Source organism: Salvia splendens, chromosome 15 (assembly GCF_004379255.2).
Source record: "Salvia splendens isolate huo1 chromosome 15, SspV2, whole genome shotgun sequence".
NCBI lineage: Eukaryota > Viridiplantae > Streptophyta > Magnoliopsida > Lamiales > Lamiaceae > Salvia > Salvia splendens.
The window spans coordinates 9,430,918-9,451,686 of NC_056046.1; the positions used below are offsets into that span (position 1 = coordinate 9,430,918).

The 20,769-nt window shown below is 38.3% G+C and overlaps 4 protein-coding genes across 5 annotated transcripts; 2 read left to right on the forward strand and 2 right to left on the reverse strand.

Annotated features, from left to right (window-relative positions):
• Nucleotides 1–1,343: 1,343 nt before the first annotated feature.
• Nucleotides 1,344–3,143, reverse strand: LOC121767107 (histone chaperone ASF1B-like). The gene is made up of 3 exons (XM_042163301.1): nt 2,765–3,143; nt 1,961–2,076; nt 1,344–1,886 (listed from the first exon to the last, which is right to left on the reverse strand). Exons 1-3 carry the CDS (start codon nt 2,871–2,873, stop codon nt 1,533–1,535), a joined length of 579 nt encoding a protein of 192 aa, XP_042019235.1. The 5' UTR covers nt 2,874–3,143; the 3' UTR covers nt 1,344–1,532.
• Nucleotides 3,144–4,181: 1,038 nt separating this feature from the next.
• On the forward strand, nt 4,182–7,257 carry LOC121769128 (fruit protein pKIWI502). Its single transcript, XM_042165827.1, has 5 exons — nt 4,182–4,899; nt 5,880–5,979; nt 6,087–6,182; nt 6,295–6,375; nt 7,038–7,257. Exons 1-5 carry the CDS (start codon nt 4,370–4,372, stop codon nt 7,098–7,100), a joined length of 870 nt encoding a protein of 289 aa, XP_042021761.1. The 5' UTR covers nt 4,182–4,369; the 3' UTR covers nt 7,101–7,257.
• Nucleotides 7,258–8,388: 1,131 nt separating this feature from the next.
• Nucleotides 8,389–17,132, forward strand: LOC121768459 (vacuolar-sorting protein BRO1-like). Of its 2 annotated transcripts, none has more exons than XM_042164980.1 (9): nt 8,389–8,877; nt 9,337–9,644; nt 10,430–11,383; nt 12,197–12,286; nt 12,685–12,753; nt 13,709–13,849; nt 14,706–14,754; nt 15,631–15,734; nt 16,341–17,132. In XM_042164980.1, exons 1-9 carry the CDS (start codon nt 8,508–8,510, stop codon nt 16,869–16,871), a joined length of 2,616 nt encoding a protein of 871 aa, XP_042020914.1. In that variant the 5' UTR covers nt 8,389–8,507; the 3' UTR covers nt 16,872–17,132. The 2 variants fall into 2 exon arrangements, with proteins under 2 accessions (XP_042020914.1, XP_042020915.1); XM_042164981.1 differs by having other exon boundaries at nt 8,746–8,877; nt 9,419–9,644.
• Nucleotides 17,133–17,466: 334 nt separating this feature from the next.
• Nucleotides 17,467–19,235, reverse strand: LOC121767772 (loganic acid O-methyltransferase-like). The gene is made up of 3 exons (XM_042164096.1): nt 18,969–19,235; nt 18,171–18,839; nt 17,467–17,831 (listed from the first exon to the last, which is right to left on the reverse strand). The coding sequence occupies exons 1-3, from the start codon at nt 19,167–19,169 to the stop codon at nt 17,490–17,492; spliced, it is 1,212 nt and encodes a 403-aa protein (XP_042020030.1). The 5' UTR covers nt 19,170–19,235; the 3' UTR covers nt 17,467–17,489.
• Between the last annotated feature and the right edge of the window lie 1,534 nt (nt 19,236–20,769).

Consider the following 20,769-nt stretch of genomic DNA (forward strand, 5'->3'; position numbering starts at 1 on the left):
TTCGCATCTCTCTCCCTCAAAATCGGGTCTTGATTTTTCACCTCAATCAACGCCTCAAAAAAATTGGCGCCAGTCTTCTTACTCGGTTTCTTCAACTCCTCCTCCCTAGACGATGATTCCTCTGAATCCGAGTCCGACGAGTCGACTATGCCCTGCTTCTTGAGCGCTTCGTACCTATGCAGTTCCACTATCTTCTTGTTGTGCTCGTAGCGTTTGGCAAATTCCTGGTTGATTTCAATTTTGGACAAGTCTTCGTCTGAAGAAACGCCGTCGTTGTCGAAAAGCTTCAAACGATCTATTTATGGGGGATTTCGTGGTGGTACGTCTGACGAATAGGTGGGTTGCCTAATAGTCGAGGTCTTGTATTGCCTCGGCGGTACATATGAGGAATCCCTGTTGGTGAAGCGCGGCTGCCACGGCGGTACATATGAGGAGTCCGAATATTCTCGCGATGCACGGCGAGGCGGTGGTTCCCAACAAGGGGGCCTCCGTGACTGTGGTGGGTCGTACAACTGGCAACTCGGCAGTGGTCGATCACCGGGAGGATACCAACAGGTGGGGCGATGGGTTTGGACCGATCCCATGTGGTGATTACTATTCCAATTACGTTTACGACGATAATCCTCATACTCCCATTCATCGTTGTCATCGTAGTCAAGCGGATGGCTGAACACGCGCGGGATTGCAAGTTCCAAATCCTCAAACCGTCGGGCCGTCTCCTTTCTCCAAGCATCTAATTTATCGATCCTATCCATCAAGCGATCCAATTTGTTGCCAATTGAGTCGGCATTGCGTCCCTCGTCGGAAGGGCGGCCAATCGGGTCCTCCTCCATGGAAGGGCGCTGAAAGTCTGACCTGTAGCGACGGCCTCCCACGTGAGTGCAGCGGGAAGCACCCTCTGGAAAAGTGTCGGGGCAGTGACCCCCCCACAATGATTTCCCGTTGCTATGGAAGCGGGACATGAGTAAACCGATGAAAGCACCAGTTGATACAACCCTTTGTCGTATCCCTTTCTCCGGCGTCCTAGCGTAGGATCGGCGGCGGCGAAGATCTGGCTGTGCGCGGAATTCCTCTCCGTCGGGCAGCGCAGAATCTAAGTTACAGATAATTCTTCGACGTCCTGCGACAGGATCGGCGGAAGTTCTAGTTCTAGCTGTGCGCGGAACTCCTCCGTCGGGCAGCGATGGAACTAGGATTTGATTAATTTACGTTGGGTGTGGGCAAATAATATTGTATTTCATTCATGATACTTCAAATGATTACATTCTGCCCTATTTATAATACTCAGTCCTAACTTACCGAACAAGAAAATAATATATGAAAAGATACTATGAATCAAAAGATAACTAAATAGAAGATATGGAATATATGGGAAGATATCATATCACACTTCTACAGAAAAAAGCATGTTCTTCCAATTCAACAGGCGCTCATATGGCAAAATTTCTTCAACTTCTGAATGCTCATACGATATAGTTTCCTTGCAAACAGTTGACAGAAAATAACTGTGACCTTGTCACTTCTGACTAGGTTCAAGAGCACTCGATGGAAGACTGGTTGGATAGCGGCTCGTCTCCCTGCTTGCTGGCTTCTGCAACATGCTCCGGTGAAGGACAAGGCTGCTGTTCTTCATCTTCATTCTTTTCTGGACAGAAATTGATTGGGAACTTCGTAACTCTAGGTTTATCAGCTAAGATGTTTCTCTGGACTTTATCGATTAGAACCTTCTGAGGTGGTTCGGCTTTTAGCTGCTCGTCCTCATAGTCATTGTTGACATAGTATCCTACTCTAACAAATTCTTGACCCTGATATGAGCAAGTCAGCAGTAGCACAGTGACTCCAATAATATCCTCCTCTTGAATTTTTGATGGGTCCGGTGAATCAGCCTGGAATTAATCAAGTAAGAACTAATGCATGATTGGATTCATAGAATCAACAATTTCAATGTCCGACTCTTTACCTGAAATACAAAACGGTAATTACCAACATTAACAGGTCCAACAAGCACGCTTTCTAGGACTTGGTCGTATGTTTCATCCTCAGCTGATCCAACGTAGATGAGCTTCCACTCCAGATCTGAAACAGATGTGAAAATATTAGAAGTTTGAACATGGCAGGGACTCGAGTTTCTTGCAAAAGCTCATGAAGAAAAGAAAAATACATGATCTGAATCACTTAATCATAAAGCAAACAACTTGATCAACATCAATGTAATGCTCCATCTTTAATGAAGAGATATTCTGCTCTTTGCCTAAAAAATATGCAAACGCTGCATTACTGAAAGAATGATATCTCCATAACTCCCTTCGTTAATGAAAACAAAACAAGAATTCTATCTGCGCCTATTAACTTGTAACATAACTCTGTCATGTTAGTTCTCCAATATCCAAACAAACGTGGTTGAAATATGATTAAACTTGTGTCATGGTTAAAGATTCATCACGATTAGCTAAAAATCCAATGAATGAGAAAAATAAAAGGATAACACTATAATTGGGTTTCACATCAATAGCTATTTACTTAACATCAGAGTCCATCTAAATGCTTCTAGATTCGACTGAATTCCTTGGTTTTCTTTCTCACTCTATTCAGATTCCAAGTGAGATCTATGCAATACCACAACATATTAAAGCGTAAATGGCATTCAAACCAAATTCGTCAACAAACCCTACGGATCGACCTATTAATTTGAGAATAAAGAATTTTCAGTGGATTTACCAAAGGAAAAAAGGTAGAAACAAAATATAATCGAAAATTGGTTTACCGTCTTCAAGGGGAGTCAAACATTCGTACGAAATCTCGAATTGGAAGGGGTCAACGAAGGGAGCCGGATTGGCCAAAACGGTGACGTCTTTCAAGTTGACGGCGCTCATGGTTTGTCGACGGCGAGTTCAGCTTCAAACCACGCGAATTTGGGGTGGATTTAGAACACTGGTATACGGAACCCTAGAATTTGAAAACTGGACGAAAGCTAAGCAGCAAGCTGAACGTTAAGAATCTACACTTTATACGCAACGTAGCCGATTCTGTGTTTGGCGGGAAAAATTAAAGCGAGAATTCAGGCAACCGCGAAAATCAAAATCGAGATTAATTTTTTTTTTCATCTGCCAACAGATTAAAAAGGAAAATAAAGGGAGTAGTAATAAATTTGGCGATACATGACCGTATTGCTAATAATGCATTGTATTTGTAAAATATGAAATCTCTTTTTTTTATTTTTTACTTCTTCTGCCAACGGATTAAAAGGGAAAATAAATGAATGATTTTGGCAGTCATGACCATAATGCACTTCCTTTCATTATTGCATCGAAAAAGACGATTCCGTTAAGGGCGGCTCCCACACTCTAGCCTGGGCGACCCCCATACTCTAGCCTGACATCATGTGAAGGGGTTCAATGGAATTCGAACCCAGGCTCATTGCAGCAAGATCTGCCCCTCCGCTGCCAACTGCGCTGCCCTTGCGGTTTAGCCGAGATTGGAAAAGTTAGTAGAATATGAGACCCACTTTTTTATATTGGTTTTATAACAAAATGTGAGTATATTGGTTTTATAACAAAATGTGAGTGAGTGAGTTAATAGAATATGAGACCTACTTATCATTTATGGTAAAAATGAAATGTGACTCTTATCGTGGGACAGTACAAAATGATAAAGTATGACTCTTATTGTGGGACGGAGGAAGTAACTAAATACCTTAATTCTTACTTAAAATGAAAATAGTGTAAGTAATTCGAGATGAACCGAAATAGCAAAGCGCGAGTAATATGGAACAGAGAGCGCATATGAATCTAAAAATTAAAGAATGGACTGTATTAAGTGATGTCTTATTACTCTCTGGTACAAACGACGATAAGATATTATCAATAAGTTTAACCAAAAACAATTAGTCACTTAAATTAGAGACTGATCTAATTCTTTATTCAAATGTGTACTTTCTATTACAAATGACAATAAGATATTCTCAATAAGTTTAACCAAAACAATTACTCCGTCACTAAAATTACCGACATTGTAATTACGTCTAATTCGTTCTTCAAATATGTACTCTCTGATACGAATGACAGTAAGACATTCTTAATAAGTTTAACCAAAAACAATTAGTCACTAAAATTATAGACAGTGAACTAACGTCGAATTCGTTCTTCAAATAATCAAATTTCTAATATTAATATTAGTAGTCCTATACCACTAGAAAATGTAATCTCAGAAACCTATCAACAGCCGCCACGTCAAACCTACCGCTGCTCGAGTACACCCACACGCACCTCAGTAAAGCACCGCCACACCATCCCGGCCCTGCATCCGCGGCGGCGCTTTCTAGCCTCCTCTGCCACCACCACCCACAATTCACATACAAACCTAACCACAAATGGCGGTCACGATTCACTCGCCCACACTCAGCTCCCATGTCCCACCAATGACCCTCTCCAAACTTCGCCCCCTTCGCCACCTCTCTCACCACCTCCGCCGCCGCAGCCTCGCCGTATCCGCCGCCGCTGTCCGCCAGGACACGACTCTCTGGACCCCGACGCCGCTGCTGAAAATATCTCCCGCCGCCGAATCACTCTTCAGCATCACCATCGACGTCTCGGAATCCCCCGAGCTCGCCGCCTCTTACACGAAGGCGGGCCAGTATTTACAGCTCCGCCTCCCGGAGCCCGAATCCAAGCCATCGTTCCTAGCAATTGCATCACCGCCAACGGCCGCCGCGTCTGACGGCGTGTTTGAGTTTTTGGTGAAATCAGTCGCTGGATCAACGGCGGAGCTCCTCTGCGGGCTACAGAAAGGTGATCTCGTGGAGCTGAGTCCGGCCATGGGCAAAGGATTCGATGTCGACCAAATCTCTCCGCCTGAATCTTACCAGACTGTGCTAATTTTCGCCACCGGATCGGGAATTAGGTATAACTAAATATACAAATTAGATTAACATTTCACACTATCATTTAAGGTGATAAGCTAGGGATTAAGATTAAACAAATTTAGTCGCTTAAACAGTTAAACTTAAACTCTTCTTCGTTCGTGTTTAATTAAGTAGTATGAACTTAACACACAATCGTAATCTACCCTACGTCAATCTGCAGTAGAAACTATAATGCTAACTTGTACGCTGCTCCACATTTAGGAACTAGAAATATGAACTTTTTGCAGACTTGTTCAGTTTATTGTCTTCATACTTGAGGTCGTATATTGAATGGAGTTTTCAATTGTTTATGATAATGTATCATATGGTAACTGTATATCGGTAGGCTGGGAAATAGATGCACTGAGCATAATTTAGCAGGCATACAAAGCTCATAACGAATGTCCTTAGGGCGTTCATTATCTGTTTATTTTGGGGTAATGCCTGAAAATATATGTGACGACCTTGTTTAAAGAGAAATAGCGAATGTGTCGTATGTTAACTGTATCCGTAGGCTGGGAAAGAGATGCACTGGGGAGAATATGGTAGCCATAACATGCACGTAATGAATTTTCCCTTAGGCGTCAATGTGTCATTAATAAGTTTGTATGTTTCTCTATGTTTTGTTTTCTTTTCAGCATTGGATTACTTTTGAAATAATCATTTGGCATTGCCCATGTCAGTTTCTAGGTTAGTATGGCCTTGCATATTTGTTTTTGATGGACCTTTTGTTTGATAAGTCACCTTTGGTCTATAAAATTGTTCAGGATATTGATCACGTTCTTGGTTCTGGAATAGAGTAATACAGTAGAGTGCTTTTCCCCGTGCATTACCTGTGGTTCATAATGGTCATTTTTCTATTCAGGAATTACGTCTAAAGGGAAAGAAATTACTCTGATTTTATTAGTATTAGTATTTAGACTATGATTAGTGTGATCCCTTTCCCTTCTGTTCACTTTTTCTTCTTTTTAATGTATAGCCCCATACGGTCTTTAATCGAGGCAGGCTTTGGTGCTGAAAAGAGATATGATGTCAGGCTCTATTATGGAGCTAGAGACCTTAACAAGATGGCATATCAGGTCAGTTGTCGTCTTTGTAATTTTTATAGCAAAGGGTTGAAAATATGTGTTCTTGATACGGAGTGAAGATTGAAGAACATCTTGCCCTAAAATGAACATTGATGCAGGAGAGGTTTAAAGCCTGGGAATCTTCGGGAGTCAATATTGTACCCGTACTATCCCAACCTGGTGATAGTTGGACAGGGGAGAAAGGCTATGTACAGGTCGATAGCACATTTTCTTCTAGGAAACTTCATTTTGTTTGTTTGTGCGCGTGTGCGTGTGCGTGTGTGTAAATGGCAAGTTAATATTATCTCATGACTACTTATTTTGCAGGATGCTTTAGTTAGAAATAAAAATATCACCAACCCACAGTCTACCGGCGTGGTTCTCTGTGGCCAAAAGCAGATGGCTGAGGTTAGTTCTTATCAAGAATTTTAAACAGTATCATCACTAGCCACCCTTATGAGAGTGATTTTAATAGTTTGGAATTTTGCCCTTTTCTGTTATTATATCAATTCATTCTTAATAGCCAGTCATATTATAGTGTCGCATCAATCAGGCTTTGCTAATCCCTTTGGATCTTCGGACCCCCTTTTGTATCTATTTGGATCTGAAGAAACATTTAGATATCCATACATAAAGATGGAAACCTTAAGGTCAGTGTGTGGAAAACAAAGAACCTTAAAGCTAAGAACTAAGCACTTCTGAACATTGGTATGCTTTGTCACCCATTAAAATGTTATTGTAGACAGATTAGCACGAATGGTCACTGTGGATTTACAAGATTTGCTAATTCCACTGTCACCTATCCTTCATGCTAAGAGATTTTTCATTTTAGTTTTTTCTGTGATCAAATAAGATGTGGTGCATATATTTATAGCTGGCAAATACGTAGGTAGATTTTACTCCTATTATTGGAATTGGAATCAATCTGAAATCTGAATATAATGTTTTTGGTAATTTTAGGGCTGTGCTGAATGCTCTATTTGAGCATTAATATTCAAATTTACAGTTAGGAAAAAAAATTTATTTTTTACTTGAAAAACAATCCCAATTTAACGATTATCTTGTTGCAGGAGGTGACCTCTATTGTTGTGGGTGATGGAGTGTCGAGTGAAAAGATTTTGAAGAATTTTTGATGAGGTGGTGTAGTAAATTTTGGTTACTGTGAAATCACCATTCATCTTCAGCATCAATGTATCTGCTGAAACAGTAGTATGGATGATATTATTTTCTGATCAATGTATCAAAAATAAAATCAATAATGATCAGATTGCAGTATCCTCTTTGGTTTCAGTCTCCTATTTTTATTATGTGGAGTAAGTTTTATTGGTATCATCTTGCATAATGTATAGGCAAAATATAGGATCTCTTTTTGGATTGATAATTATAGAACAATAATGAAAAAGTTAACGTTGTTATTGAAAAGATGGTGTATTATAAATGTATAATTGTAGATAAATTAGAATTTTGTTGTTGCTACACACGCATGAAAATGGGCAAAACCTTGTCTTATGAAGTCTAGCATCGTTTTAGGTTAACTAAATTTTATAAGTTACTCAATAAAAATTTAGTATTCATAAAAATTCAACAATCCTTGTAAACAAGAAACCATTTTTTTAATAATGGTCTCACTACGGATGACGTGCTTGAAAATAAAACATTTTAAAAACCCGGATAGGATATACGTGTTTTTTTATCCAAAAAAAAAAAATAAGAATAGGTTATCAAATATAATTACGAAGATTGATATCTGTTCCACAATTTTAAAAATCATTCATAAAATCTATGATATTCAAATTTAAACTCAAATATTTCAGAGTCGAAAAATTATACGTGTACATAAACTTTACTGTCAATAAATTAAATAATGTAATTTATTCATAAAGAAAACACACATTATTTAGTTGAAAGTATGAACAATAGTATAAATTTCCACGGCAAAATGTACTCCCTCCGTTCCATAATAATAGAGCAATTTCATTTTGAGCACTCATTCTAAAAAAAATTATAAATAGTTTTAGTGGAGAAAAAGTAAAGTAAAAGAGAATATTAAAGATAAGACTCTCTCTTACTTTACTCTATCTCTACTTTAACTATTTAATATCATTTTTTCAAAACGAGTGCAGAAAAATGCCTTTATTACTGTAGAAAGAAGGGAGTAGTAACAAAGAATATATTCAAGCTTATATGCCATATTTTTAAAATTATGAGATGTAACATAATTTGATTAAAATTCATATTTTTTTGTAATTAAAAAAAACTAATATTCCTATAACTACAATTACAAAGATAAAGAAATGAAAAAGAATTATTCAGCAAAGTTTTATTGAATTCAGTTATTATCCCAGGCAAATCAGTGTCTTGCTTTCCAATTAAGCAAATTAAAAAAATTGGCAAAATAAAATCTAGAAGATAGTTACCGATTCCCAAAATTTAGCAATTCCCAACCACAACGATATTCACTTGTATTCTGTCTGAACTCTGAATAAGTTTCGCTATCACCTAGAGTTATCCGATCAACCGCCGCCGATCAACCGTAATTAATGGCATCGGCGTCGTCGACTACTCTCACCAACGTCATGCTGGCGATCCTCGAGAAAAAGACCAACTCTCTCGACCTCTACAGGCCGCTGCGCAACTTCATCGCCATCAATTACTCTGAGCGCGAGGCTCAGAATCTGGAGGATGATCTCGAGACTCTGAAGCAGCTCCGCTCCGACGTCGAGCGTGGCGCCGGATCCGACTCGCTCTCAGCTCGCCGCGACCTCCTCCAGAATTACTATAAAGCCCTATGCGCGGTGGAGTCTAGGTTTCCGATTTCGCCGGACAAGGATCACGTCAATACGGTGTCGTTCACTTGGTTTGACGCGTTTAAGAACAGGCAGAAGGCTTCTCAGCAGAACGTACATCTCGGTAGGTGCTTGTGTTCTACTGATTGATTATTGATTATGAAGTTCGTGTTCTCATCATGCTGTGAGAGTTTGCTTGTGTGATTGTTGCTGTGAGGCGAAATGTTCATATCCCTAAGCGTCATTCTGGAAATTGCAATTCTACCAAGGACTGATGTTCATAGCTGATGGTCTATATGCTTGGTAGATATAACCTAGCTTTGGCCTTTCCTTTTACATGTTTTTCCAATGGCTCTTCACAGCCAAGTTTCTTCGTTGGGAGAAGCAACCTAAAGTAAGGAAAGGGGTAACCTCATCAATTTAGGAGTTTTTGTTTAGTTCAAAAGTTTTATTGATTAGTAGTAATTCAAGCATAAATAACTTGACTAACTCAATTGCAGGAAATATGAAAACCTTTTTCTCGCTCAAACTCACTATATGCTCATGTGAATTGATTTTTCATTGTCCTAATTTGTCTGTGTAGAAAAAGCTGCTGTGTTATTTAATTTGGGGGCAGTGCACAGTCAAATGGGACTAAGTTTTGATCGGTCTGCTGTGGAGGGCAGGAGGCAGGCTTCACATTCATTTATAGCAGCGGCTGGGGCATTTGCATTTTTGAGAGATAATGTTGCAATGAAAGCATCGGTTGGTAGCTCAATTACACTGGATATATCAGTTGAGTGCGTGGGGATGCTGGAGAGGCTGATGTTAGCTCAGGCACAGGAATGTGTGTATGAGAATACCATAGCGAAGGGAAGCAGTGCTGGAGTCTGCGCGAAGATTTCAAGACAGGTATATGTGTCAGCTAAGGGTTTTCCTGATAATCCTTTGCTTGTCTGCAGGCATTATGTTTTAGAAGTGCTTGGCTAAAATTTGGAATATATATATAGGGAATGGAGACAATCCTAAGAAGATCTATTTCCTTATGGTTTATTCTTGGCGAATACATATAAAATTCTTTAAAGCTTTAAGATAACGCAGTTTTTATTCTACTGTGTCTGGGTTTGCTCGCTCTGTCACATCTTTTGTTTATAAATATAGTAGTATATCATAAATTAGGCGTGGAAACTTCTATGAATTTCTTGGAGGTCTTATCAGCTCCCATGCTTGGTGTTAAATAGAAAGTGAGAGCGGGAAAGAGGAAAATTGTGTTTCTTTGGAGGTCTAGTTGTCCTGGAAATATGCCTTGTTAGGTACCTGGTGGGTTGCTGATGTATCTAGTTCTCAGTGTCTTTCTTTCAGTTTTGACTGTTAAATTGAAGAGCTCTCTTCATGCTCCTGCAATATGTCTTCTGTCATATGGAAACCAGTAAAGATATTCTTATGAATTTATCTGCCTGTAGTCATTATATATTATTTGGTTGATGACTTGGTTGTGCCAATTACTTTCATTAAGTGATAGATTGTTTACCTGAAGGAACTGTTGACTTCCGAGGAAGGTGTTTTTTCTATTTTGCTTTATTACTATTATATTTCTGTTACAGAATGTCTATAATAAAATAATTATATAATCTACAGCAGTTTAAGCCTTTAAGTTTAATTTCATTTGAAAATAATTTAAATGACCTTGGTGACAGACTGGGCTATTCTACGAGGAAGCTTTTGCACCGTTGGCTGTTGCCCCTTTAAATCAGCACCTTGACAAAGGCTGGATTGCCCATGTTCAGCTAAAAGCAGCTTTGTTTTATGCAGAGGCTTGCTATAGGTATAGTTTAGAGCTACATGATAAAGAAGAGATTGCAGAGGAAATTGCACGCTTAAAAAGTGGGGTTAATGCCTTATCTGAGGCCAAAAAAACAGCTCCTAGAGGGGCATCCCAACAGCTCTTGGATGCAATAAACAAATTAGAGATTAGTATGAACCACAATCTGGAAAGGGCTATGAAGGAAAATGACAGAGTGTACCTAATGAGGGTTCCTCCTGCTAGTTCGTTATCACCACTTCCCGCATTTGCTATGGTGAAGCCTATGCCAATGGGTGAGGTGTTGGATGCAAGCAGGGAGAGGATGTTTGCAAGTCTTGTTCCTGATAGTAGTGCCAAAGCTCTTTCTAGATACACCGAAATGCTTGATGACATTACTAGGACCCAGGCTGAGAAATTACAGCAAGGAAGTGAACTAGCTCGAGTGAGACTAAAGGAAATGGATTTGCCTGACTCTATTCTTGCTCTAGAAGGGAACTTCACTCTACCAACTGCACTAAAAGAAGAGGTGGAGGCAGTGCAGATATGTGGTGGCCCAGCTGGTTTGGAAGCTGAGCTTCAGCAACTGATAGATTTAAGGAGGGTAAACCATGAGATGTTGGTACAGATAGAGGAACAGTTGCAGAAGGAGGCAACAGAGGATTCACAGTTTAGAAACCAATTTGGAAGTCGGTGGACACGACCTCAATCGAGCTCCCTGACAAAGAATTTGCAGGACAGATTAAATAGGTTTACAGCTAATCTGAAGCAAGCTGCAGAAAGTGATACTCGCATCGAAAGATCCGTTAGAGAAAACGCAGCACTTTTGTCAATCCTTGACTGCCGTCCAGTAAGCCTTTGAACATCACTTGGTAGTCTAGTTTTTCAGTCCTTGATATCTTGAAGTAAACTTTTTGAGTATTTCCCCGGGACTTGTACAAAGGACATTCAGAAAATATTGGTCGACTATGAACATCTTGGCCGCACATCTGTGTCTAAAATACATCATGGTCTACTTGATTCCGCAATATGATAGCTTGATAGGCTCATAGGCCTCCTTGAGGTTTGTGGGATCTTTATCATACACCTAATAAGGAATCAATCTTTATCATACACCTAATAAGGAATCTGATAGCTCAAGATTGTTCATGGTTGACTGCCTAGGGTGTTGATATAGGATTTGAACTTCATAATTTTCCAATTTTCTTTAATTAAGATCTCGTAAGTTTTTCTCCCCGCAAAACATCTAGAATAATATACTAGATCTATGTTGTATTAAAATCAAGTCCTTCAAAGTGTAAAAGAAACAATGTAACTTGTCTCTATTGTTTTCAAATCCTCCCTTAGTTCCTTAAAACGTGGCCCATTTTACGGGCTCATGGATTAATAAATGCTAGGTAAGTGTGTAGATGAGTGAAAAAATAGGCCCACGTTTTATTATAAGGGTAGTGTATTCAAATGTGAATAAGTTGATTAAGCAAGGAGAAAATATACGGGGTAGTTACCACAAATGGAATGAGTAATGTTTTGGGGGAAAAACTAAAATGGCAAAATGGATAATGTTTTACGGGATGGGTGGAGTATTATCTTGTCACCCTTTTTGGTGTAGCTTCTTTTGGCAAAAACATAGTACTCATGATTTCTCATTGTTGGCTTGTGATAGATTGAATCTGCTCTGCCAACTCTCGCTAGGCCAATAATGTCTCTCGATGCAAATGAAGATGCTGTGGTTGGAGCCTTGAAGCAGAATTTGGTATCTGTTTTTTGGAGGCCTTTTCTTACTTTTTAAAACCAATGATCAAATATCTCAAACTTCTTATAGGGCTGGAAATAGTCAATTTTTTCCTGATATGAGTCTTGGATATGCATGAATGAACTTACCCTTTTTTTGATACAAGTAAATGTTGGGGTTAGCAATTAGTGTGCACTAGATACTGTTTCTTTATTTGTTGATTCATTTTTTATTATTCTCAACTTTGAAAAGTTATAGCCATGAATTTATAGCTGAGAATGGTGGTGAAAAGTTTTGACTCTGCATACCATGATTGAGCATTGATATGCAGAATTAGAGATGTGAATTTTGTAGTTTCTCAAAGACCACTCTGGATGTTCTGTATCAAGAATCTTCTAACTGTTTATGTGTGTCTGCAGAGGCAATTGGAGATTCTTGGTTCTCACAGAGCAGGGCTGGAGGACATGCTGAAAGAGATGAAGAGGAAGGTAATATGCATTTAGCAATTCACTGGGGGTTTTATTTAGTTCCTCATCTCAAACTTGGCGCATTCCAATTTTTATGTGGCCCATGTTTCTTATCTGACATATCGAGTTTTCAACTACTTAAAACTGTATGTCTCTCACATGATCTGAGCCATCTGATATATTTTGTGTTGGATCATTGGGCATATGATTTTTAGAATGGGAATAATGAGTTTAGCACATTCCAGTGCATTATGTGGCCATGTTTCTCATCTGACTTATCCAGTTTACAACTAACTAAAAACTGTACTATTTCTCTGTGCATGATCTGAGTGTTCTGATATACTTTGTGTTGCATCATTGGGCATATGCATTTTAATGAGAATATTGAGTTGCGTATTTACTTTTTCACTCCAAACTATTACTACTATATTCTTATTGTTAATGAATAGTCTGATAACATATGGCTGATCCAAACAGAAGGAGCTACAATTTTATTTTCCATGGATATGTTCTGATCCAGTTTGTTGGAAATTAAGAGGGCCATTTCAGCTGAACTTGATTTAACTATCTATGCACTTCTTCTCTCACTTTATTCAAAGTTAATTCACAATCCCCCCCCCCCCCCCCCCCCCCCCCCCCAATCAAATGACTAGGATTCCATTCTTTTAGAATACACCAGTCGTGTTGAAAATGCTACTGAAGATCTATGCTCCTCAATTACTGAAGGTCAAAATGAATTATAGGCTGAACGAAAACTGGATGTTAGCGGCTCATGAGTTCCGAAGAAATGATATCTATGACTTACATTGATGTGGTCTTAGTATTCACAGCTACTTATAACTCTTACAAATCAGTTCAGTTTTTCAAATGGAACTCATGTAAATATAACTAATTTATGTTGCTTGGCCATATACATTTCTTGCATAGTTTAATTGATTGTTATCACATTTGGTTGACTTACTGTGCTATGGTTCAGGATGACATTCTACCTAAGTTGATGACATTTACTGGCTCTCAAGAGGATCTTTTCAGGAAGGAGTTATCGAAATATGACAGCATTTGTCAAGAAATTGCTGAGAACCTTGATTCTCAAGAACACTTGTTAACAGAAATCCAGGTCTGTTAGGTTTGGACTCTGGTTGCATCTCTTCATCACAGTCACCTACATGCAATTTTTGCATACATATTGTGCATGTGCATGAACTTCTTTTCAACAATTTTCTGATCGAAAAACTTGGGACAACGTTAGTCTGAATGTCGCATCAGCAGTTAAATTTGGGTATAAAATTATCTCTTAACCCTCATCTGCATTCAAAATGAGATTTTTTTTATCCTTTATAGGAGTATACACTTTATACCACTCTCTCAAAAACCTACAGGATGTATCCATTATTTAATCAAATAAAACTTCTTGATCAATTGAATCAATTGTTGTATGAGGTCTAGAAGTGAACTGTAAGTGTGTATGTGCTCTAACCCGAGAATGTGATACATGTAAAAGAATGTTATTCCTTCTTAAAGAGGCTAGCTGAAGAACCCCATCCCCAAAAATGGTCGAGCTTTCTGCAAAAAAAGAAGTGATTTGAGAAATAAGCTTCTTTCCTGTGCATTAGCTCCCCCCCATCTTAGATGGCTTAGCCACGCTCGGTGCCACAAAATTATTGAGAACTACGACTGGTCGAAATGCATTTGGTACTTTGTATTAATAAGCATTGCATGACTGAATAATTCAAGGAAGAGCGCACTGCAGGGAGGTTCCTTTATTGTAGATGACTTGTCAGGCAGATGAAGGCTTTCGAGTAGTTCATTTAACATTATCTTTTGAGCTGCCTCTCTGAATCTCTTTTAAATATTTCCTTCTGCACTGCCTTCTTACCCAATGTTTCTTGAAATGGATTACAATGCGGATGTGATTAAAAGTTTTATTATTCATTTATGAAATTATTCGTTAACTAAGCATTAATTTTGCACAGGCTCAAAATGATGAGTTCGCTGCTATCTTCAACCTAGAAGATTATAAAGGTACATTATCTAGTTCGTGATGTTCTGGGGTTATACATGGCATGCCTGGACATTTTGTAATCCATTTTGCTGATCTATCCAATCAAAGCTGGTGATTGTGATATTGAATAGATTTAACTATCATCTTGATACTTGTCTTTGTCAATTTAAGAATTTGTAAACAATTAAACATTCACATTGATTGACAAGTTAATAAATGATATATAGAGTTACTGCAGTGTGACATATGGTTCTCATGTGGGTAGTTCTATTTGCTAATGCTTCTTGAGTACGTCATCAGATTCTTCCAAAACTTTATACTGAGAGCCTGGACAATATTAAATCATAATGTTTAACATTATGGCGTAATATGCAAATGACTATTAACATTCTCGACCAGTTTGCTTGAATATTTGAGTGAAGAGTGGAAAATCAAAAATAATATTACTGAAAGTCCTGAGGCATAAACTCGCCTACCAAATACTCTAATCCAAAGCATGACTTGAACAACTAAAAAAGAAAGACTAAATACAAACTCTAACCAAGCCATGTGGGCCCTTGGATTAGGACTCGGCCCAACTATATAAAAATAACAGAATAACTGGAATGCATAAATTAAACTGCATTGCACTGTGCCTTCCAAAAGCATGCTTAGGATCCTTGCTGTTTTGATCTTTGCTGATAATTCTTGATATGATTTTCTTTTCTTCTTTGCATCCTTTTCCTGCAGTTAGTGATGATATATGATGAATTATTGCTGAACTTGGTACATGCGAAGATAGTTAATTTACTTTTTCGGAATTGAATTTACTTGAAATATTTAAGAACTGTAATGATGCTTAGAAGTTAACTATTTGGCTTACTGTGTATTGATTTTCTCTTGCTTCTAATTGACAGCATCCCGCGAAAATGGATACAGGCAGATTGAAGCTGCCATAGCAAAGTTCCGTGAAATTAAGGACAACATCAATGAAGGACTGAAGTTTTATGTCACCCTTCAGGTATAAATGTCATCCTTGGGACTGCAGTTTTATGTTACCCTTTAATGGATGTTGAAATTGATTGTAATCAAGAAGTAAATGTAATGTTTCTGCATAGTAAGTATAGAAGTTGTACTTGAAAGTAGCAAGTAATTGGCCTGGATCATACTGCTACTGCATCCCTTAATGAGATGTATACAGGTGCCTTCTACATCTGCCCTATGGGTTTAAAAATACCTGTCAAAATGATTGTAACTATAGGAACAGCTGAGATCAAAGAGTAGGAGAAAATAAAATCTTTATGTGGACAAGGATAGATATGGAGGACTTACTTCATGTCACAAGCATAAACTACCAATAAGAATAACTGGATGTGTAGTTTAATTTTCGGGTGTTTGCTAAGATGTTACTAATGTGGAAGGTGTAGTTAAATTGATTATAATTCAAGGTTTTTTCTAAAATGATTACTGGAAACTTCAAAGGAGCTTATATAAGAATAACTTCTTAAATATTGTCTTATTTCCTTAGGAAACACCACTCAACATGGTAATTCTCTAGTTTCTGTTATAACCATGAAGATTCATTTATCTGACTATCTTCTTTGTTTGGGTTTGTTTTGCAAAACAGGACGCTATCACAATCGTAAAGCAACAGTGCAGTGATTTTGTGATGACTAGAAATATCCAGTGTTGTGAGATGCTTGAAGATGTTCAGAAGCAGATGTCTGGTCTTAGTTTCCAGGATGGAAAAAACACTGCTAGTTACTCATTTGCTTCTGCTGGGCAGCCTCATCAGACTCAGAGAATCAATTCTCAACAGCAGCAGGATCCGGGGTACATGCCACACTCATCTCAACCTCCGGTTTCCACTTACCAACCACCACAGCAGCCAACTATGCCCGTATATTCTCAAACTCCTCCATATAGAAGCCAGCAACAACCTACACCTCCCTATCATGCACCTGTTTCAAGTTCATACCAGCCTCCCCAACAGCAACAACCTCCAGCGAGCCATGAATATGGGCAACCTGCATATCCTGGTTGGCGGGGTCAATACTACAATGCCCCTCCTCAGCAAGCTGGATCAATACCGCGCCCTCCTTACACTATTACACCTCCATATCCACCTTCCAATCAGAGTGACTACCACAGACAGTGAATTTTGCTTACTATCTGTGTCAATGACTTCATATTGATTTCCTCCAATATCATTGTTCAGACATTAGAGAGATTGTGGTGTCGGCTTCTTCAATATTGAACTGTAACTGCTCTTGCAAATGTGTTGCGTACCTAGAGTTTGTGGTTTATTCATTATTTTGTGTATCATTATAGATGTTTAGCACCTCAGTTGTATATGATAACAATTGTGTGCTTGTGTGCTTTTTCCTATATATAGCTATAATATAAATATTCCATACTATCGGAGCTTCTTTTGTTACCACTGTAATTACAACTTGTGGAATCCCTGAGTTTAATTTTCTGTGAGTTGTTTTAGTTTGACACTCGTATAATGTTGTATTGTAACATGCTCTTATCAGGTTAAAGGGTTTTTACCATGCAGCATATGTGATTGATGCATCAGTAAATTATTCATATACTTCCTGAATATCCATTGAAAGTTTCAGGATTCACCCTAAATATTGCTAGTGTACATAACTTTATTCTGTAGAATATCTAGCAAACCCAAATGGGTAGCACAGTACAAGCTGATAACAGTTTAGATGGACTTTGCTTTTGATATGGGATGTGGCTCTATATAAGAAAAATATTAGGGTTATCACTCAGCTTTGCGCTTGAGGAGTACAAATATTATTATTGATTTCTCATTGTCAGGGTCCAGGAAATGTGGTGAAGCTGCAATTTTCTTCTCGTAGCAGTCAAATAGTCCATCCATGACTACACTTCCAAAGTGATTTATCAGCATTCCCTCAAAGACTGCCCTGAGGTATGTGGCTCGTGCTTTAGCACTGCACAAGGTGCGCTTCCCTGGATTGTCAAGTATTTCCATCCTTTCGATAGTGAAACTGTTACTCCTCTCAATTATCTCCTTCAGCTCTTGGGGGATGGTAAAATACAATGGAAAGTTGAACGTGTCTACCTTTTGTTTGCTAATTATTCCCTGAAAATATGTTGAATTAGCACTTTATAACTATCTTTTGGTGCCTTAAAAAAAAACTTTTTCCTTAGGCATATCTGATTCTCTCCGTGTGTGCGTCTCTCTCCCTTTTCAAATATGTATAGTGTTTAGATGGCTTAGTCAGAATATAATGCCTTTATTTGCTAGAGATTTCTCTATTTCGGGTTTCTGTTTATAGGAACATGTTTGAAGGAGATATATGGTTTTCTAGGCAGAATATTAGGGTGTACAATGATGTTGTAGAACTAGAATTATGTCCCATTAACAAAAAAAGGGTAGGCAATTTGTTATCTTTTTTAGAAAGTGAATATCGAACTTCACCTTATTGGCCATATCCAATAGGCAAGAACCTAGAAGATCAATTTCCGTTGGGGTAGTGAAGGATGTGGCGGAGCTCTTAAAAGCAGGGTCTGCAGGAACTAGAAGAGCCATTAGTCCTCCAGCCACCAGCTCCTCTGCCCTAGCTTCTAGGAATGACTTGATATCATGAGCATAATGATGCGAATAGGCCTCAACCACTTCTTGTTTGGCCCCTGTGTAGTGAACCTTGCCTTTGTTCCATGCCGGAGACATATGGTCTGCCACAGCCTTTGGCACTTGAGAAAGCCAGTTAAGGGCACAAGTGCAGTAAGCAAAATCAAGGGATGCCTTGGGGAAAAGGCGACCATGAAAAGGACCAGGCACTCCTGCAGCATAAAAATTTATTTGGGGTGGGAGTGATCGGAAAAGGGTGTTGAAATCGTTCATTAGCTGATCATTGAAGAACACATGAAACTCGGGGATTTGGGTAATTCGCCCTTTTTCTGCTATTAGCTTCTTCTCAATGGCTTGAGTGATTATCTGAAAATAAGGAAATGAGTTCCTTCCTGTTGAACAGCCAAAATCAGCAATCCGGAAAGTTGATGTTTGGGTTGAAGAGAGGTGGCTAATATCAAGTTTGGCTGCTATTCCTTCTTCAATTACTGGCTTTGCAACATCTATTACTCCTCTCTGCAGTAAAAGGAGAAAACAGGTTAGAAACTAACAAAGTAATTTCTTGATCTTAGATTTCTGTTTCTTACCATCATTAATAAGTTACCAAAATATACATCGGTAACTGAAATGTAAAGATATTTTTACCTGGTAAGAAGAGTTTTGTGCATAGCTATACTGTCCCCCTCCACCATTCATGGCGTAGAGGCCTAACAATGAGCTTTCCTTAGTTGGGCTGCCCATATTCAGCTCTGTTCTGCGGTTTGAATCCGTTAGGGAGCTGGATGTGATTCGGACACAAGTCCGAGGGTGTTGGAAGCAATGAAGAGTAGCATAATACTGAGCCATGTTTGTGTTAGCGTCTGTTGCATGGGGTTGTGTTGTGGAGTAGTTATTTATAGACAATCTGCATGCGCTTCACATTTGTGCTTCAATTATAATAAAGCATCAACTAGTAATAGAATAATACCAATAGAATAATACCAAGTGTTATAGCTATTTATAAATATAGTTTACGAGTAAATTCATGTATTATTTGTCGAAGAGAGAGAGACGTCTGACCTTAGCTGATAGTTCAATCCATCATAATGCATATGGCGGCGGTTGTTTGACTGAAGAAGAAATGATAGATAAATTTTATGATTTGGTCAAAAAAAAAAGAAAAAGAAAAGTAAAAGCCTCTAAATTTTTTTTATCATTTGCTCTGGAAATACTAGTTAGTTAGCGTATGAGGAGTGGGCTATTGGCGGACCTAGAAGGGGCGGCGGGAAAGAATCCTAGAATTAATAATTTTATAATCAGGACTAATAGTTAATTAAAAATAATTAAGATTTTCATTAGTACTTCTCATTTAAACGCTGCATTACACTCTCATCAAGGCGCATCGCACACACCACAACACTCTTGCATCCATCGTCGCGCTGCGCTGCGCTGCAACTAAGTCCTCCATAAATCCCGAATATAGAATATGGGTTCCAAAAGTCTAGGCCCACCCCTGTTTATGACTTTTTTATTTTTTTTCCTCTTCACATCTTTTCTTTGTTTAGCAACTACTATAAGACAAGTGTTTGTCTACGTATTCTTAATTGTATTGAGGAATCAAAGTCCATGTAACTGGCTAACCTATTCATCTGACCTCGCCCTCGGTGAACACTTCCATATCACTCTTTTGACAAGTGTTTTGCAGACATGTCCGTCTCAGTATTATAAAAATAGTATAGAAAATTTATAATTCGAAACAATTTAAAAAATTGATATTAAACCAGTTTTCTAGTTTTTTTTGCATACTATGTATGGCCTGAAATTGAATACATACACGCCTAGCTGTGAACCTACGGAAACCAGCAGTTTCGATTTTGTGAAAAACCAAAATCAAGGTTATGGTTAGACACCTGTTTAAGCAGTTTTGATTTCGAGAAAACTAAAATGAAGGTTATGGTTAGACTGAGACACCACCGGTTTACGCAGAATAGCGGCTACCTCTGTCAGCCTCTTGCAAACATAGGCTACACTGACCCTAGGTCCTAGACCCTTACACATTGGCAAATCCTCCACATAACCCTCCTTAACTCATATGTTGGTGTTCCAATTTTGATCCGGTAGTAAAAAAAATACTTACTTTATTCCACTCAAATTAACATATTTTTACTAATGTTTCATGCAAATGGACATTCTTATAAAAATGAAAACATTTTTCTGTGACATATTTTAATCCACTTAATACATTAAACAATAGTACTAGTACATAGATTTTCATGCTGAAAATGAAATATTTTGCTTTGAATGGAAATAGATACTAGGAAAGTAAGGCGAACAAAAAAAGGTTAGTCTCACGTCAAATAGACTACTCTTTACCATTTGGTTCAAAGTAGTTTTCTTTGAAATCAACATCGATTCTTTTCTCATATTGTACAGAAAGCAATATAAATAACTAATCAAGTTTTAGTAC

Bases quoted from the DNA above. Each gene is read 5' to 3' on its own strand.
- LOC121767772 (XM_042164096.1), bottom strand. From the start codon at position 19,169: ATGGCTCAGTATTATGCTACTCTTCATTGCTTCCAACACCCTCGGACT. The intron at 18,840-18,968 runs GTAAAAATATCT...CTTTTACTGCAG, and splicing joins CACAAAACTCTTCTTACCAG to AGAGGAGTAATAGATGTTGC. The intron at 17,832-18,170 runs GTGAAGTTCGAT...ACATATTTTCAG, and splicing joins TATTGGATATGGCCAATAAG to GGAATAATTAGCAAACAAAA.
- LOC121769128 (XM_042165827.1), top strand. From the start codon at position 4,370: ATGGCGGTCACGATTCACTCGCCCACACTCAGCTCCCATGTCCCACCA. The intron at 5,980-6,086 runs GTCAGTTGTCGT...ACATTGATGCAG, and splicing joins TTAACAAGATGGCATATCAG to GAGAGGTTTAAAGCCTGGGA. The intron at 6,376-7,037 runs GTTAGTTCTTAT...ATCTTGTTGCAG, and splicing joins GCCAAAAGCAGATGGCTGAG to GAGGTGACCTCTATTGTTGT.
- LOC121767107 (XM_042163301.1), bottom strand. From the start codon at position 2,873: ATGAGCGCCGTCAACTTGAAAGACGTCACCGTTTTGGCCAATCCGGCT. The intron at 2,077-2,764 runs GTAAACCAATTT...CATCTGTTTCAG, and splicing joins TTTGACTCCCCTTGAAGACG to ATCTGGAGTGGAAGCTCATC. The intron at 1,887-1,960 runs GTAAAGAGTCGG...GATTAATTCCAG, and splicing joins ATTACCGTTTTGTATTTCAG to GCTGATTCACCGGACCCATC.
- LOC121768459 (XM_042164980.1), top strand. From the start codon at position 8,508: ATGGCATCGGCGTCGTCGACTACTCTCACCAACGTCATGCTGGCGATC. The intron at 8,878-9,336 runs GTAGGTGCTTGT...TTGTCTGTGTAG, and splicing joins TCAGCAGAACGTACATCTCG to AAAAAGCTGCTGTGTTATTT. The intron at 11,384-12,196 runs GTAAGCCTTTGA...GGCTTGTGATAG, and splicing joins CAATCCTTGACTGCCGTCCA to ATTGAATCTGCTCTGCCAAC.